This window comes from Pituophis catenifer, unplaced genomic scaffold, assembly GCF_029215685.1.
Source record: "Pituophis catenifer annectens isolate HBS135680 unplaced genomic scaffold, rPitCat1.0.hap2 SCAF_2, whole genome shotgun sequence".
Classification (NCBI taxonomy): Eukaryota; Metazoa; Chordata; class Lepidosauria; order Squamata; family Colubridae; genus Pituophis; species Pituophis catenifer.
This window is the reverse complement of record NW_027256882.1, coordinates 177,610,970-177,629,213: the sequence shown is the minus strand read 5'-3', so window position 1 is coordinate 177,629,213 and position 18,244 is coordinate 177,610,970. Positions and strand designations below refer to the sequence as shown.

Sequence of the window (18,244 nt, the reverse complement as noted above, 5' to 3'; positions counted from 1 at the left end):
CAAAGCTACATGGTTTCTGAGCCTGAAAGCCCATTTTTGAATCAGCTGCAGTCAGAGCGGTGGAGGGGCCCTGTATTCCTTTCACTGCTACAACATCAAAGCCTTGGATGAAACAAGCAGAGATCATTTGCTGGATGCCTCCCTTCCACTGCTTGGCCTTCTATGCCTCTAGGAGGTATTGTGAGGTCATAAGTGGGTTCTAGGTGTGTCCCATAGAAAACTGTCCCCAGAACCTGTACAAATTCACAGCCTAGTGGGAGATGGAAACCTGGAACATTCTGCTGTAGCATATCACTACCTCTCTCACAGCAAGACCACGGAAAATCAACTGCCGCTTTAATTCGGATTCCCCTTTACCATCCAGGCCCAACATTGCCTTTGGGGTGTTTTTTCCCCATCCTTGACATTTTTAAATTGATGTTGGTTCTCCCTTCTTTCTAGAAAGGTCATTGCCTTTTCCAATCTTGTTCAGGCACATCTCTTTGCATTGACTGTACCCATAAGGGAGTATTTGTTTTCCAATTCTTACACTGCCAGGCAAAATGAGCCAGATTCCAAGGCCAGTTATATCTGAATACAACAGCTGCCTATAACTTGCCTCTTTTATCACTTTGCTCCTGACATCCACAGAAGTGAGTAGGAACTTCATGCTCCAGAATTAATTTGACCTAGTGCGTGCGTACACACACACACACACACACACACACACACACACCCCAACAAGCCAGAGTTGATGAGTTTTTGCCATGGCCTCAGAAGCAGTGAAAGTGATTGTGCGTTGCCGCCCTTTGAATGAACGTGAAAAACAGCTTGGCTGCAAGGTAGTAATTAATATGGACAGTGCCCGTGGTCAGTGCTTCATCCAGAACCCTACAGCTGAAGATGATCCTCCCAAACAATTTACTTTTGATGGGGCATATTACTTGAACCACAATACGGAACAGATCTACAATGAAATTGCCTACCCAGTGATAGAGGTGAGTGAAAGTGATCAGATGATGTTGGTGTCAAACAAATTAATTACAGTACATAAATATTGCAAGTATAGGCAAATCATGGTAAATTGTGGCTGGATTAATATGATTTAAATTGGATCAATATGGTTAAGGTTGGCTGGGAACACCCAACATTTTAAGTTATACCTATGGTTCAGAAATTACATTATGTCTAGTTCTGCACAATATACTTGACTATGCCAAGAATGGGATAACCAATCAACTGTGTTAAAGTTTTCAATTAAAATGGTCCCTAGCTTGTTTTAGGTTAAACTGACTTTCCCTGATCAATTGTGTCACATAAACTCCTAAACTCAGTTAACTCCTACCCAGTCATCTCCAAGAAAAAAACCCTTGGACATGAATACTTACAAATAGTCCCCTTTAATTTCTGTTCCCAGATAGAAATATGACTGCAAATGTTACTTCTTTACCCCCGTAGATTATCAGGTTTATTTTCCCTCACACTTTCTCGTTCTTTCACCTCTTACTCCGATATAGAATTTTGTCCAATCTTGTTGAGGATAATGAGAATTCTAGTTCCAGGTTGGAGTAAGCTATGCTATTCTGCTTGTTTAAAATTTGTCAGTTGTAGAATTTACATGAAATTAGGTGATATATTTCTGGAAGCCACTGAATAATTTTCCTATTAATTTGCATCTTTATTTTTGTTGAAACACCTGTCCAAAGATGCTTAGATAATGGACCTCAATGTTGACCTCTCAATTTATGTTTTCAGATTCCATTTCTGTCTCTATAAGAAGAGGCTGCTGAAACTCTATGACAGTGTTTCTCAACCTCAGCGAGTTTAAGACCTGTGGACTTCAACTCCCAGAATTCCCCAGACAGCTGGCTGGGGAATTCTGGGGATTGAAGTCCACAAGTCTTAAACTCGCTGAGATTGAGAAACACTGCTCTAGGACAAGTTTAGTCAAGCAATTATGTGTCTGATGAGGTTGCTAGAAAGAGGATCCAGTAAGACAGGACAGATACTGAGATAGAAACACACAAGTCCAAATTGTTTATTGTTATTCTGATTGATCGATTTCTTCTTTTTCAGGGAGTTACAGAAGGCTATAATGGGACCATTTTTGCCTATGGGCAGACAGGCAGTGGGAAATCCTTTACCATGCAAGGGATTCTGGATCCACCTTCCCAGAAGGGTATCATTCCCAGAGCCTTTGAACATTTGTTTGAGAGTGTGCAGGTATATCACTGATAAAAAATGTACAAAAGTGTATCTAGTTGTCGTTTAGACAACTGACTCTTCTGTGTTTCTTCTTCCAGAAACTCCAATTCAACAACTTTGTATGCCTCATTAAGAAACTGTCTTATCTCAGCCATTATAGTTTAGCTGCTGTGGGTTGATGTGCTCTTATTTTCTCGTGGGTATGCCGATTTCCATCACTGCATAATATTGAGATTCTATCTAATAGACCAACCAGTCCACCTGCTCTCTTACAGATAGGTGTTACCAGTCTTTCACTGCAGAAACATTAAAGAGAGCTCCTGAACAGCACAAGCATAAGTTAGATTTAGTAACATTTAATATAATTCCTTTTTATAAAAGAGACTATTATTTATTAGTGATGTTCCCTAGTGATATTCATATAACTCTGCTCAAATATGACTGAACTCATTCATGCAACAGAGAAGGCTCAGATATAATACAATTCTCCTAAAGTCAACAGTGGCATTATGTGTTTGTGTTTGTACACATAACACACACATAAGAGTGTGTTTGTATATGTATAATAACTAATATAATATGTTGAGTGATATTTGTGATAACATAAATTAGAAATAAATCTCAAACCCTAATAATCATTGTATGATGAAACACTTCAACAATAATAATCATTGTATGATGATACACTTCAACAAGCAATTTTAGCTGTAACTTCTGACGTTTGTACGGGTCTTATTGAAAGAGAACTAACAAAGAATGTTATACCATGCTCTTGTATTTGTGTATAAGAAACCTTCCTGAAAGGTTTTGCTCCATGTTAGTTCACATGAAATATCCTCTTTAGATGTTGTTATCTGACATGTATTCCATATTTTATTCTCAGTGGGTGCTATTCTTTTTTATTTTCAAAATTTTAAGGACTACATCTTGAGAGATGGTGGATGAGCTTCAACTTATTAAAAATATTCTTCCAATATATTTTTGTGCATTTCCAAATCATTTTTTTACTCTTTTATTTATACCTTTTCTTTGAAATTAGATTTTCTGCCTCAGTCACCTTGGACTAGGGTTGCACTACACAATTCACTACACAAAATAAGTAATTAAAATTCTAGAAGTAAATGGTGACTAAAGGTATGAGGATATCTTTTCAATGATAGCAAAAGGTAAGAGCTCTAATAAATGAACTTCCTCCCTACAGTATATTTTGATAGAACATATTAATGAAGACATTCTGATTTTATATTAGACATTGGGAGTTCAAACTATATCAACAGTTTTGAAGATTCCTTTAAAATATTTTTTCCAAACATGCACACACACCCAGTGTGAGCTAACATATTTTAGAAGGTAACAGTAATGTATGTTACCCTGGCAATACTGGAATAAGTCATGAATAAATAAGAAAGTAGTATTAATAATTGTGTATTTATAAGCCGTTTTCTTGATATCCTGCGTGCATAGTTGTAGATAGTTGGAGTACAACAGTTTCAGATGTTATTAAAATAGGATCAACCTATGGACCTATGGGAAATAAATCCCCCTGCCCCTACCAAATAAATTCTCAGACTGGAAATCTAAGAAATATTTTTTTCCTTTTATTTTTTTATAGTGTGCAGAAAACACCAAGTTTTTGGTGAGAGCCTCTTACCTGGAGATCTATAATGAAGAAATCAGAGACCTCCTGGGTCCAAACACCAAGCAGAAACTGGAGGTGAGGACAACAGACTAACAGGGCAAGAACTTAGTATGAAGTAAGTCAAACAACCCAACAATGCCAGAAATTTAAGCTCTGACAATTCAGTATGAGCAAAAGAAACTATGTCAAGAATGTATGTTATACAATAAAAAAATTATTAGTGACATGAAATCAAAGATCAGACAGGTTAGGCAAATAAGTAACACATTGAATTAAGCAATATATATCAGGGTGATCAATTTCTCTGTTCTGAAGGGACAAATTCTTGAACATTCTGGGTTCTGATATCTCTCCCCATCAGTTAAAATCAAGATAGACCAGATTTCTCGGTATCTATGTCGATGTATGTTTTCCTAGAATGCGGAAATGGTTAGTGAAGATAAAACAACTTGCTGATATGGACAAATTGACATGTTGGTTAGAGAAACGACAATATCTATGTTTATTGCTGACTAGAAACCCCTTATAGACTTTTGTGTAAAATAGAAAAAAAATGAACTTATAATTAAAATCAGTTATGGCTAACCTTTTCCGGACCGAGTGCCCAAAGCATGTGTGCGCACCCATGAATGTGCATGCGTGCACCTGAACCCCCAAAATGTAATGTGTGTGCAGCCCCGTGGATGTGCCCTATGCACGCAGAGACCCGATGATTAGCTGGCTGGTGGGAGCCGTGTGCGCATGCGCACCAGAGCTGAACTGGGGCGACAGCTCACATGACCACAGAGAGGGCACTGTATGCAATCTGTGGCACATGTTCCATAGATTCGCCATCACGGATTTAGATGATTAGATGAGATATTGAAAGAAGAGTCATGATGTAACTTAGAGAAAGAGATAAAACTACAATTGTACTTGTAACAGCTGTAAAAAAGATCAGAAACCACTTTTTTGTGTCTTTTTTCTATTTTTCTTTTACTTTTTCTTTCTTTCTTGCACTTTCCTTGATTTCTTTTTCTTTTCCTTACATGATATTAGTTGTATTAGTTTTTGCCTTTGTTTTTAAACGATTTAATAAACTTATATAAGAAAGGAGAATTTATCCCTTCGGATATTCAGTAGCAGGGCATTCATTTAGCAATAAAGCACCATTATACTATACTGTATTGTATATTCAAGATCTTCCTTCCTACTCCTTGAGCCTCTAGTGGCAGTGTGGAAGACCACTGTTATTTTGATGAGTTTGGTGACTTGCTTTGATTTCTCCTTCCTAAAAAAAAAATAGTCTAAAAATGCAGAGCTCATTTTGAGCTAGCCTGTTTGTTTTTCACTCTTGCTGACTGAACGAAGGTGAAGAGATAGCTTCAAAGCTTTTCCCACCTTGAAAATCTCAGACATTCAATTCCCATCCCAGAATCATGTCCCGGGCAGGTCCTGCAGTCTCCCGACCATAGCAAGGCCATGAAGTCAAAGTGCCAAGCTTTGGAGGAGTTGTTGTTTGTTTGTTGTTGGTTTCCACATGAAACCCAGTAGTGTGGTATTGTGAAAACTGGACACTCTTGGAATATCTCTGCTGGAGCTCCTGGTAGCTTATAAGAGAGTTGAATATCACCTTGCTTGGTATATGTGCTTTTTTATGTTATGCTTGAGCTAATAATAAAACCTAAATCCCTTTATTCACTTTGTGCTTATTGTATTCTGGATCCAAAATATCCAGTTGCCTGAACACCTGATTACTGCCCTAAAACTTGACAAAACAGCTTCTGGCCACTTCTTAGTCTATACAGTTCTCTGCAGTCTTCATTGTAATTGTTGACCCTCCTTGCAGCTGAAAGAGCATCCAGAGAAAGGGGTGTATGTGAAGGGTCTTTCACAGCACACAGTACATAGTATCACCCAGTGCGAGCGCATCATGGAGACAGGCTGGAAAAATCGTGCGGTGGGCTATACCTTGATGAACAAGGACTCCTCCCGTTCCCATTCTATCTTCACCATCAATATGGAAATCTACGTTGTAGGTAAAAATGAAATGTAGATGGGTAAGGAGGTGGATTGGGATTGCATAAAGCAGAGTTCTGGATCACTGTTGGTGAATCAGGGAGAGAAGAATCAAAAGAAAATTTAATTGCTCCACAATTGATCTGTGGAAGTTGTATAAAGGTTGGGCTGCCACAAGACCATTTTCTTCTAAGCAGTAACAGCTACCTATAAGGATATTGCATAGTGGAACATATGAAATCTTTATGGAGATTATTGATTACAAATCTTAAAATCATGCTCCTGGTTCTCTGATACTATCATAGATGATTGTGCATAGCTGCTTCATGTCATTTATTCCTAGTCAGGTTATCATTTGTTTCACATAGTTAAGGCAAAATTCATTTTAATCATAGTTTGTTGAACAACTAGCAGAAACATAATTCACATGTAATACTAAATCAAAATCACTTTGGCTGATGTGTGTTACCAAGGAAACAAAATCATATTTTAACTTAACTTTTTGAAGCACAAGCTGCTCAGTTTGCCATTTCACACATCTGAGTTATTTTTAATGATATGTAACTTTTTAAAAAATCTTGTTTAATGCTCATTTTTGTTCTATACTTCCCAGAGTCACATTGGTTGAGTTGGACAGCCATATAAATGTTTAAAATAAATAAATAAAAAATAAAAACATTTCCCTTATACATTTTAATGTAGAGGAACATTGTAATAGAGGAATGGAGTGGGCTAGTCCATTCGAGCACTTCATCACTTTATTATCATGTGTTTTTATTCTTGAGTAGATGTGATCCACATGGTTCAGTTTTTGAAATGCCTGAAAATGTGCTTTCTGACACCTGAAATGAACAGAAATAATTTTCTTATCACTGGAAATACACATTCCTCAAATTTTAGAGCAGCTTTTCTGAATCTGACACCTGTTGGATGAGATTGGATTGTAATAGATGAGCTAATAACCTTATTAGCTGGGAAGTCTGGGAGATACAATCCCAGGTAGCCTGAGGAATGTCAGGTTGCTAAAGCTATAATGTACAATTTAAGAGTTACTTTCTCTTTCAAGAACTTTGATCAACCCAGATTCATTCTTTTTATGCAGATGAGAGAGGTCAAGATCATCTGAGGGCTTCAAAGCTCAATCTGGTAGACCTTGCCGGGAGTGAGAGGCAGTCCAAAACTGGAGCTGTTGGTGAGCGCCTCAAAGAGGCCACCAAAATCAACCTGTCTCTCTCAGCACTTGGCAATGTGATTTCAGCCCTGGCAGATGGAAGATGTAGGCATATCCCTTACCGAGACTCCAAACTGACTCGGGTGCTGCAGGACTCTCTTGGAGGTAACACCAAGACACTTATGGTGGCATGCTTGTCTCCAGCTGACAACAATTATGATGAGACTCTTAGCAGTTTGCGCTATGCCCACCGAGCCAAAAATATCCGCAACAAGCCTCGCATCAATGAAGATCCTAAAGATGCTCTCCTGAGGGAGTACCAGGAGGAGATCAAGCATTTGAAAGCTATCTTGGCTCAGCAGATGAACCTGAATAACTTGCAAGGTAGGGCCCATTTAGATGGGGATGGTACAATTGCTTTAAAATACTGATGATATCGCTTAGTTTGGATAATGAAACAAAAAAGGAATCAGGCTCAGAGAGTACCAAGGACCCCTCAATTGCATTAGTTCCTTGGGTCGTTTGCTTGAAAAAGAGTTTATCTGCTTCAATAATGACAGTCATAGCATTATTATAAAGGGGGGGCACCACCCACTTTCCCATTATTTGTCTCACAAGTGAAAGGAAAAATTAAGAATATGTTCACACAAGTTGCATTCAATGACTAGAGATGCAAGGGCTCCAGAGGAACAAAATGGAAAATGTTTGTAAAGGAATAAGAACACTGGGTATACTTTCTTATTTATTTCCAAGGAAAAGATCAAATCAAATGATATTATCCTGATCTTGCCACTCTAACAACACAAAGCTAATTCAACAAATTTCATTGAACCAACATTTAGAATCTGCTACACAAACGTAGTACTTTTTACACTGATATCCAGGCACAATTTATCCAAAGATCTTTATACATTGATAAATCCCAATTTTTGGAATACAGTTCAGTAATCCTTTAGCTTGTTTCAACTTTAACTTTTTCCCAAGAAAATACTGTAGTTCACCCTAGTAATAACATCTAACCAATAAAAAATTCCCAGTGAGGGTAATCTTAACGTGTACTAGAGTTCCTTTGTGTTTATTGCATCTTAAGCATGGAAAGGATAATAGCTAATTTCTTCTTTAACATACTTTGGGGAATCTAATAAACTTCCAAAAGGATGTTTGCTAACTTTTTTCTTAGATGGCCTTAATGCTGGCAAACTATTTTTCCATGATGCATAGATACTTTTAATAGTTTCTTAAAATGGTGGGGAGAAAATGGCATTTTCCCAGAAATTCAGTTCTTGTATTATAAATTCTGGGAAATCATGTTTTTTCTTCAAATTGTGGTTACAAAATTTAGATTGCCTGTCATAGCTAAATACAACCATATATTTCCCACGCTAAAATAATGAGAGAAACAAAATGTTGAAAGTTCATCTATCAGGAGTTAATGTGGACAGTATCCAACTCTTAGAAGTGATGGTAGTTTCAATCATTATAAAATAATTAGTAGAATAAGCTTGCTGCCAGGACCATTTCTGCACTGTGTGATTACCTGGTTGCCAGAATGGACCAGCAACCATTTCTTAAGTCAACACCAAGCAATGTCACTCTAGTCTATACTATCTCCTCCCATTACAAATTTGACCTCTTGAAGTGGGATTTTTCCCCCCTGCAGTTTTAAAATACTCCATTTTCCCACATAGTATTTTGAATGCTCCTTGCCATTCTACTTTCTTACAAGATAACTCCAGCAGCTCATTGATTACCGTATTTTCCGGCATATAAGACGACTTTTTAACATATGATTATACGCCGGGTATAAGCCTACGATATCTACCTTGACAGACTGATGGAGGCGGTAAGAGCAGCTACTACCATCTCTAGTCATTGCCAGAGAGCCTGGCTCTCCAGAGGAAAGCCGCCAGTGCTCAAAGGGGATAAGCCCGCTCCCTGTGTTGTCTTTGGGCAGCTTTAAGAGAAAGGCGGTAACCGTCCCACCAGTGAAATATAGCCTCTGAGGCTGTACTAGTGCACACGCGTAACCGCTGCATAATCAGTAAACAGCCAGCCTGGTAGGCTGTTTACAAGGGAAAAACCCCCTTGTGCGACTGCTATGGCGCCGTCGCTGTCACCAAATTGTCTCCTGTAACCAGGCAGACCAGCCCGAAAGGGGCGCTCCTGCCTCAACTGCCGTTATTCCCTGGGGCTATAGCCGCTAAGGGAAGGCCGAGTAGCTCGAAGAGCTGTCCTACCGGGGGTGCCCTGGCACTTGAAATTGGCGCCCACACCATTTTTTTTTTTACTTTGTCCCCGTCAACACAAGGCAGGCAGTCACCCAGGAAGCCCCCCTGTCGTGGGTGCCATGAAGTTGGGTGCCCCCTCTCGCAGGCCCGTGCCGTCAATTCCACTGTTACTCTGATGCAAGGCAGACCGGCTCGAAGGGAGCACACATCATGGCGCTTGTCGCCTAGTCGACCGATCCCTGTCAATTACAAGGTCGACTGGCCCAAGAGGGATCTGCTGCCATGGCTTTTCCAGGCGCCTGGAGCTGAAGCCGACCGCCCATAAATGCAAGGCAGACTGACCGAAGGAGCTGTATGTAATAGCCCTGCCAATAGCTGTGTGACAGGAAAAAAACCTGGTACGAAATAGCCCTCTTGCCGCTACACGTGGCCCGTTACCTTGACAGATGGGCAGCCTGGCTTGTAGGTATCTGTACCAGTTCATATAGTACAGCACCAGTACATACAGTACAGTATACAAATGGCTAACAGTCAAGACCCCATCCTGGCTCCACCAGCAAGAAGAAAGAAATATGAAGCCAGTTTCAAACTTAAAATTGTAAACTTTGCCATGGAACATAATAACTGTGCTGCTACAAGACAATATAGAGTAACAGAAAAGATGGTTCGGGACTGGAAAGCAAATGAAAAAGCATTAAAGAGCATTAAGAAGAGGCACCCCACATTGGCCAGAACTCGAAAAACATGTAGCAGACATGGTGAATGAGCATCGCCAAAACGGTTATGTAGTGACTCGAAATAAAATACGTCTGTTTGCACTTCAGTGGGCCAAATCTAACCCAGATCACAGCAACAGATTTAAGGCCACTGTATCCTGGATTCTTGGAAAGGCATAATATGGTACTGAGGCAAAAGACAAAAATTGCACAAAAATTACCTGCAGATCTTGATGCCAAAGTAAATAGTTTCCATCGATATGTAATACAACAGCACAATAAAGCGTTAAGTAGTATCGGAAATATGGATGAAACTCCAATGAATTTTGATATGGTTGGAAATAAAACTGTCCATCCGAAAGGTGAAAAAACAATTTTAATTAAAACAACAGGACATGAGAAGTCCAGTTTTACAGTGGTACTAGCATGCACAGCTGATGGCTCCAAACTGAGACCAGTGATTATTTTTAAAAGAAAAACAATGCCGAAACTCAAGTTCCCTGTTGGTTGTTTTGTACATGTGAATGAAAAAGGCTGGATGGATGAAGAAGGGGTAAAGCTATGGCTTGATAATGTATGGAGCAGGCGACCAAGTGGACTTATTCAAAAACGTAGTCTACTGGTGTGGGATATGTTCAGGGCTCATTTAACTCCCAGCACCAAGCAAAGATTTGCAAGAATAAACACAGATGCGGCAGTTATTCCTGCAGGATTGACATCGTTGGTACAGCCACTGGATGTGTGCCTAAACAAGCCATTTAAAGATCGCATTCGAGAACAGTGGAATGAATAGATGGTTAGCGGCGAAAAGTCATTCACAAAAAGAGGAAACATGCGTGCTCCACAGTTGGATGTTTTGTGCAAGTTTGTCATAAAAGCCTGGAATGATATTGATGCAGAAACAGTAATCAAGCTTTTCAAGAAGTGTGGCATAACAAATTCATTAGATGGTATGGAGGACGACTACTTGTGGCAAGATGAAGAGGAAGCTAAAGCTGAGACCACACCATCTGATACGGAATTAGATCCATACGATGACTGCCTTACAAATGTATCACAAGATGTCATTGATGTACTTATGATATCAGATGACGAACAGGAGGATTTTGAAGGCTTTTAAAGGGAAATTGTCACGCCAGCAAAACCTGTAAAAATAGCTTGCAGTTATGATGGGCATTGCTGACTCGCCAGGGACTTGCCGGGCACTGGCTCTCTATTGTTATCTTCCTCCTATCATTATCAGTTCCAGTTTGGTGGACAGCTTAGAAAACAAACAGCATGGCAGCTCCCATGAGTTTATTGTCTTATCCTTCCTTTCAGCTTTAGAGTGAATTAGGAAAAGTTTAATCCAATTGCACTGTTTTATGTTTACATGTTTGATGACAAATAGCCTTATGTTTATAAGTGACAGTCTTCCTGCTAAGTACCTGCATGTCATAAGCGTTTGAATTAAAATTACCATATTGAAATCAAATCTGATGTTTTTTAATTTTTATTTGTTGTGCGTTGGAAGAGGGGTAGTCTTATACGGTGAGTATAGCCCAAACCCTATATTTTAACAGGAAAAGTAGGGGGTCGTCTTATACGCCCAGTTGTCTTATACGCCGGAAAATACGGTAATTAACAAAATTAAGAATGCCCTCTGAACTGAATCAGGGATTACAATGATCTCTAATATCTTCTAGAGTTACTTTTACCAGGAATGTTATAACAGCACAAAGGTTAGAATCCTTGCCTTCTGAATAGAAAGTCATTAGGTCAAAACTCAGCAGAAACCTAAAAATAAACTTACTATTTTTCTTTGGGTTATCTTGCTCCCATGCTCATGAGCTGGATTCATGTAGCATGAATTCATGAGTACATCATTTCATTCTTTTTAAAAAATTCACTGTAGCTCATGGGGAAAAAATGAAATGTTTGCTTAAAGCAAATTTCTGCCGAGTTTCAAACAACCAGCCAATTAAAAGTTAAGTGTTATAACCATTGTACTATTACAGTAATCCTGATAGCTGTAAAACTCTAGAAAACATAAAGACAACAACAGGGCAATAAAAAGGCATTTTAATTTTCATTGATTGTTGTGCTTACACATATGTACACTTCAGGGGTGGGTTCTAAATTTTTTTACTACCGGTTCTGTGGGCATGGCTTATTTTGTGGATGTGGCTTGGAGGTCATGTGACTAGGTGGGCGTGGCTAGCTGGTCAGAGTCATTTCTGGAAGGTCCTTGCACTTACAACCAGTTCTCGCACTTACGACCCGACTCATTTGTTTGCTTTTAACACTGATCAGCTGTAAGACGGCCCTTTGAAGCCCCACGGCAAGAATTTAAACAGTTTTTTTCCCTCTAGTCATCAGTTGGGACTCAGGAGGCAGCAATAGATTGGGGGTGGGACCAAATAAAAAGTAAGAATAACGTGGGGAGGGTGGGGGGGTGGGAGGGCGGAGGGGGAGAAATGGTTCGGTGACGTCATATCGTCACCGCTACTGGCTCGGCCAAACCGGACCGAACCGGGAGGAACCCACCACTGGTACACTTCAATGCTTTTAATTCTCACTATTCAATTCAATGGTAGACATATATAAATATACTGTAAATATGTCCTAGAAGACGTGCTCTCAGGATCAGGAAGTATCATAAATTGATTGGTAATTGCTTTCCTGAAACAGAAAAGTGGGATGGAAGAGCAGTGGAAGAATTATGGAGTAGGAGGACATAGCAACTTGCCATTCTGGCTGAATTCCTTACAAACTGTTGCCCAAGTGTCTCAATGTCAAGCCAGCATGAGCACAGGAGAGGAGCAACTGAAGGGTTGCTCCTTATCCTGCAGTATGGATAAGCCTCTAAAACATACTGCTTTTTAGTTACAGTATTTCCTTCCTTCCTTAGTGGAATGTCCTCACTTGTTACCTCCTGAGGCTGTTCAACCTGAGGACAAGCTAGAACTTGCTCCTGAGTTCCAGCCAGATGTTGAGAAAGAGAAGCAACTAATCCGAGAAGTAAGTTGGCCATGTCCTCTGAACACTGGTACAGGAAGGAAATTCTACGCTGAAGTTTTCCATAATCTGATCTTCCAGATAGGTTAATTCACACATAAACCCTAGCCAGCATGGCAGATTGAGAGCCATAGAGGTTTCCTAGTACAGATAGCATGTTAACTGACTTTTAGGGAATAACAAAATCACCCAACAGGGAAGCTGAATCATGAGGCTCTTTCCCTTTGAAAACACATATTTCAAATTGATCCATTAAAGAGGGGTGTGGGTGTGGATGTGCATGAGGCTTCTACATGAGCCTGAAAAAAAGATGCTGCTACTTGACGAGTTTCTCATTTTGGGGGGGAGCCTAAAGATAAAAATGATGGTGTTAATAAATTTCCCTGGGAAATATTTTCTGAAGATGGCATTATCTCTGAAAACAATTGTCCTTTAGATCTCAGCTATCTGTTTTTGTTTGTGAACTTCAAGATGTGGCATTTTGAGAAAACAACAGGCACAACCAAGAAAGAAGGGGCTTCTGAAAGATTGTTCACTGTTTATTTTTTTTACTGTTTTAACATAATTAAGGCATTGTTAACTATCTGTGGACATTGACTGATGCTAGCTTTCCAGAAATAACTTATAATTTATAGCCCTGGAAAATCAAAGTGGTTTCCATCCAAAATTAACGAGGGCTAATCCCACTTAGCTTTCTAGGTTAGCCAAAACAGCATCTGCCAAGGCCACAAAATTGAGTTTCTATAAAACCCTCTGCAATTCAGCCCCCACTAAATAAATTGTAATGCAAGCCTATAATTCCTGTTCTTTTCCTAAAAGATTTAAAGTCCCTGTCAGTCACAAATATTCCCTAGAACAGTGCTGTCAAACTCCCAGCACATGTGCCGGATGCGTCATGCGCTGGCCACACCCACGCCTGGTTTAGTGAAGGAGGGAAAAGTCCCAATACATCATGTGATGCCACCATGATGTGAGTTTGACACCCCTGCCCTAGAAGATAAGGTAGTTTAGAGGGTTTTTTTAATTATTTATTTTAATTAAATTTACAGTATACGCCACCCATCTCTTTCTGCAAAGCAACTCTGGGTGGTTCAAAGATGTATTACAATAGATTGCCTTGGCTGATTTTCCTGACATTTTCAGGAGTATGAGGAGAAGCTGGCCCAGCTGAAGGCGGAATATGAAGCTGAACAAGAGTCTCGTTTCCGGCTCGAGGAAGATATCAGTGCCTTGAGGAATGCTTATGATCTGAAGTTCCACACTTTGGAAGGAAGTGTCAGGAAAGAAGTGGATACAAGTGGAACAGGTACATGTGAAAGGTTCTGTAGGTAAGGTAGGAATCCAAAACTTGATTCTGGTTGCAGAATGTAGTCTGATTATAACAATTATTATATCATAATTAAAAATGTAAATAGTTCTTAGTTAGAAAATATGCATAATTATTTATTACATGCCTTGATCAAGGCACAGTACCAATCCAAAGAAAAATAAAATACCCCGTTTCCCCCAAAATAAGACATCCCCTGATAATAAGCCCAATTGGGCTTTTGAGCGCATGGCAATAAGGCCAAGTGCTTATTTCAGGGTTCAAAAAAAATATAAGACAGGGTCTTATTTTTGGGAAAACACGGGTAGTTACAAAATTTCAACCATTAAAATGAGTTCATAATCTAACAACCAAACTAGTAAAATCAATATTTAGAACTAAAACAAATGCAACAACCGTATATATTAAAATAATGTCCCAAAGTATTCCAGAACATGTGTGCATCCATGATTAATATAAAACTAACAATAACCTGGAAAGTACTCATATTACTCTGAGTAGGGAAAAATAACCAAGCTCCATGCTAATCCACTAGTCAAATGAAAAGGGTCTTTAAAAACCATCACATTCAGTGAGATGAAGACAAGGATAGAGTTGATTTCTAGATTTTCAGGCTTGCGACCTGAAATCCCAGAGCCTAGAGATTGCAATCCTGGAATGGCAAAGTAAAAGACAACCTTGCCCCCAGGGAACACAAAGAACTAGCAGGAGAAAACAAGGCAGACAAATACAGATTTATGAATGAGGGAAGGGGGCAGTCTGATTGTAAGCATCCATAGTTTGAACTAGACTCTGACTCATGTAGGGAGCCAGTGAAGAATCTTGTGATGGAACAAAACACAAGAAGAGCATGAAAACCTCAGGCAGCCTGAACATCACTGCTGTGGACTAAATTCAGGGATGGAGAGAGGAACTGAGAACACCTATCAAGAAACTATAGTTTCTATACTATATTATAGTAATTCTATACTATAGTAATTTTACATTGAAACACCCGAAACGGATATAAATAAAGTCACAGTGTCTTCTGTTGAGCTTCTCTTGCATCCTATGAATATTATGAAATGAAAATTTGTAACTGTTTTACTGTAAGATCAGTAAATGGGTGTCAGCTACTCATCTGTCAATGGACAGAGGAAGCTAGAGAATTGTCCTGAGATGAACAGGAAAATAACGGAGAATGAGAAGGATAATGAAGCAGAAACTCAGCTGTCTATACCTTGTCCCATTCAGCCTGAGACAATAAAAATACATCCAAGGCAAAACTTTAATAAACATTCTATCATGTATTGTCATTAGAGATGACAAAAGGCTGCTAGACTTAAGTATCATCATCATCATCGTAGTCATATTGAAAATCCTAATCACAAATCAAGACACCCAAGGAAAATTTTAAAGGGGCCAGAAGGGACTGCAAGGTGACAGCTTCTCGGGATTTTAATGACAGAGGATCTGCTGGATAACATTGAACATTCCAGGAAATTAGAGATTTTTTTGGTGGTGTGTGTGTGTCTGAGAGAGAGAGAGAGAGAGAGAGAGAGAGAGAGAGAGAGAGAGAGAGAGAGAGAGAGAGAAAGAGAGAGAGAGAGAGAGACTTTGCCTTCTTCATGACTAGCAAAAACCATAATACATTAAGCAAAGTATTAAAATTGAAGAATATTTTATGCAAGTAGAACAATATGCACACTTCCTCCAGACCAACTGGAAGAATATAAGATTACTTAGATTCCAGAAAGTGATCCTAGTAGACGGTATAGTCTCTTCTTAGATTTAATAAATGTAACAGCAGAAAATTCCATGTCTGACATTTTAATATCTGTTCAAAAGTGCCAGAGAAAATTGATAGGGCCAATGTTGTCTTGAGGCATGGCAAAACTCTTTATCTTGGGCAATGAATGGTAAGCTTATGCATATGTGTGTTGCAGCCCCCAAGTAGATTCCCTGTGATATTGCAGAAGCAGATTATGCTGCCGCCTTCTTGTTTTTACTTATTGCGGTTGCCATCTGCTAACTGCTGAGTACTGCCTTTGCCAGCTGGGGAACATTCTCCCTGCCAACAGGAAGGTGGCTAGCTGACTCTGTGGAGCAGTAAGCCCAATGCCCTTCCTCGGATTTTAAACAGTGTTCTGGGGAGATCCAGTGGGGGTTTTCTTGCTTTGGCTTTTGGAAGAGATGAACAGTGCAGTTTTTGGAGTAACCAGTTGCTCCAGTTAATTTTTTTACTTCTTTTACTACTGGGATCTTGTGAATCAAGACCATTCAGAGTGAAGTGCTGATGCCTAAATAGCACCAGCTATGCCTTTAATTTTTAGCCTCAATCTTAGAGAATCTATGGCAACTGATGTCTTGCAGGAGTTATATATTAAATTAGACTGCACATAAATGAAACAAAATGTTAAAAGTTATGATATTTATGTAGTTATTTATCAAGCACATCTAAATTATATTAAAGTAATTAAACTATCTTTAAAATCCCCAAGGCATGTCCAAGCTTTTGAGCATCCTTAATGTTTGGAGATTGAAAGCTAAAAAATTTGACGGACCACTTTGACAATTCCAAGTATTTGAATTAAGAATCTAATACTATTTTTTCATTAATATATAAAGTAGAACACTATATATTCTGTTGATGACAAAAAGTATATATGTAGAATGTTGTGTGGGTTTTGTAGGTGGTGGGGGTTTTGTTTGTCTTTGTATTGTCTTTATATTTTTGTTTATATTTAATAATAAAAAATTTTAAAAAATAAAAATAAAAAATTTGACACACCTTAGACTGAGCAAATAAGCTAAACAAGATGGAAGTGCTGCTCTTTAGGTGGTTGAAGCTCCCAAACTTTAATCAAAAGCACTCATATAAAGCATATTACAATGTCTAAAAGTCACCTGGATATAACCAGGATAGACTCTGGAAAGATGATCTAGTGAATCAGTGAGAGTTGTTAAACAGCATCACCATCTGTCTCTTCATAGAGACCTCAAAGCAGTGAGGGGGCCCAAAGTGTTTGCCTAGCCCTATGATGGCGAACCTATGGCACGTGTGCCAGAGGTGACACACAGAGCCCTCTCTGTGGGCATGCGCGCCGTTGCCACTGCTCTTCCGGGTTCTGTTGCGTGGATGCTTGTCTGGCATGTATGAGCACTGGCCAGCTGCTCTCTTCCAGCATGCGTGCGCTGGAACCCAGAAGATAGCAGCTAGCCAGTACACATGCGTGCTGAACTAGCTGTCTGGCATGAATGCTCGTGATGGAACCCGGAACAGCAGGTGGCCACTGCAAGCATGCGCACTGGTCAGCTGCTCTCTTCTGGTTTCCGGTGCTCTGGCGCATGTGCGTTCCAGTTTCGGCACTCAGTGCTGAAAAGGTTAACAATCACTGGCCTAGCCCTTCAGGAAGCTTAGCTGCCTTTAAAAAATGCCTCTCTCAAATCAATTCCAACCGCAAAATGTTAACAGATCTTTCTCCTAATGTCTTCTTATTTTATCTCCACCTCCTGTTTGTTCTAGAAATGGCAGAGTCAGCTGAAGCTCTTTCTGACCAAGCTCCTTCACCCCTCATCCCTGCTGCAGATACTGAATTATTAGCTAAGGTATTCTGCCAGATGGAACTCTATGTCCTCATTATAAAACAGGAAAGGAGAAGTGGAATTATTTTTATGTCATCAATACCAGAATGTTCACAAAATGCTTTTAAGTCAGATGGAGTAGATTTAGCAATACTGCGTTCTTTGAGGAGAGAAAAAATGGGTTTTCTAATTTGAGGGTAATCTTAGAATGCATTTACTGTATATAAGAATTACTTTTTTTTTTACAATTCATATTATTTTACAAGAAAAATTTCCTCAGAGTTCTATGTCATAACTGCCAGCAGAATTGGAGAGTTTTCTCAAAACTACATCCAACAATGCTAAATTATTGCATTAAACTAGTATTAATTAGCTACTGATTTCTTGATGTTGACAGTTGGTCTTAAAGATAAGAAGCTG

At 39.3% G+C, this 18,244-nt stretch overlaps 1 protein-coding gene across 1 annotated transcript in view; it reads left to right on the top strand.

Moving 5' to 3' along the window:
* The first annotated feature begins 746 nt into the window (after positions 1–746).
* Positions 747–18,244, top strand: part of KIF17 (kinesin family member 17) — a 34,756-nt gene continuing 17,258 nt past the window's right edge. Inside the window, exons 1-8 of the mRNA XM_070935212.1 lie at positions 747–977; positions 2,056–2,202; positions 3,797–3,898; positions 5,652–5,841; positions 6,924–7,376; positions 12,827–12,936; positions 14,077–14,239; positions 17,766–17,848. Of these exons, the coding sequence (XP_070791313.1) occupies positions 747–977; positions 2,056–2,202; positions 3,797–3,898; positions 5,652–5,841; positions 6,924–7,376; positions 12,827–12,936; positions 14,077–14,239; positions 17,766–17,848 (1,479 nt within the window). The remainder of the gene's footprint in view (positions 978–2,055; positions 2,203–3,796; positions 3,899–5,651; positions 5,842–6,923; positions 7,377–12,826; positions 12,937–14,076; positions 14,240–17,765; positions 17,849–18,244) is intronic.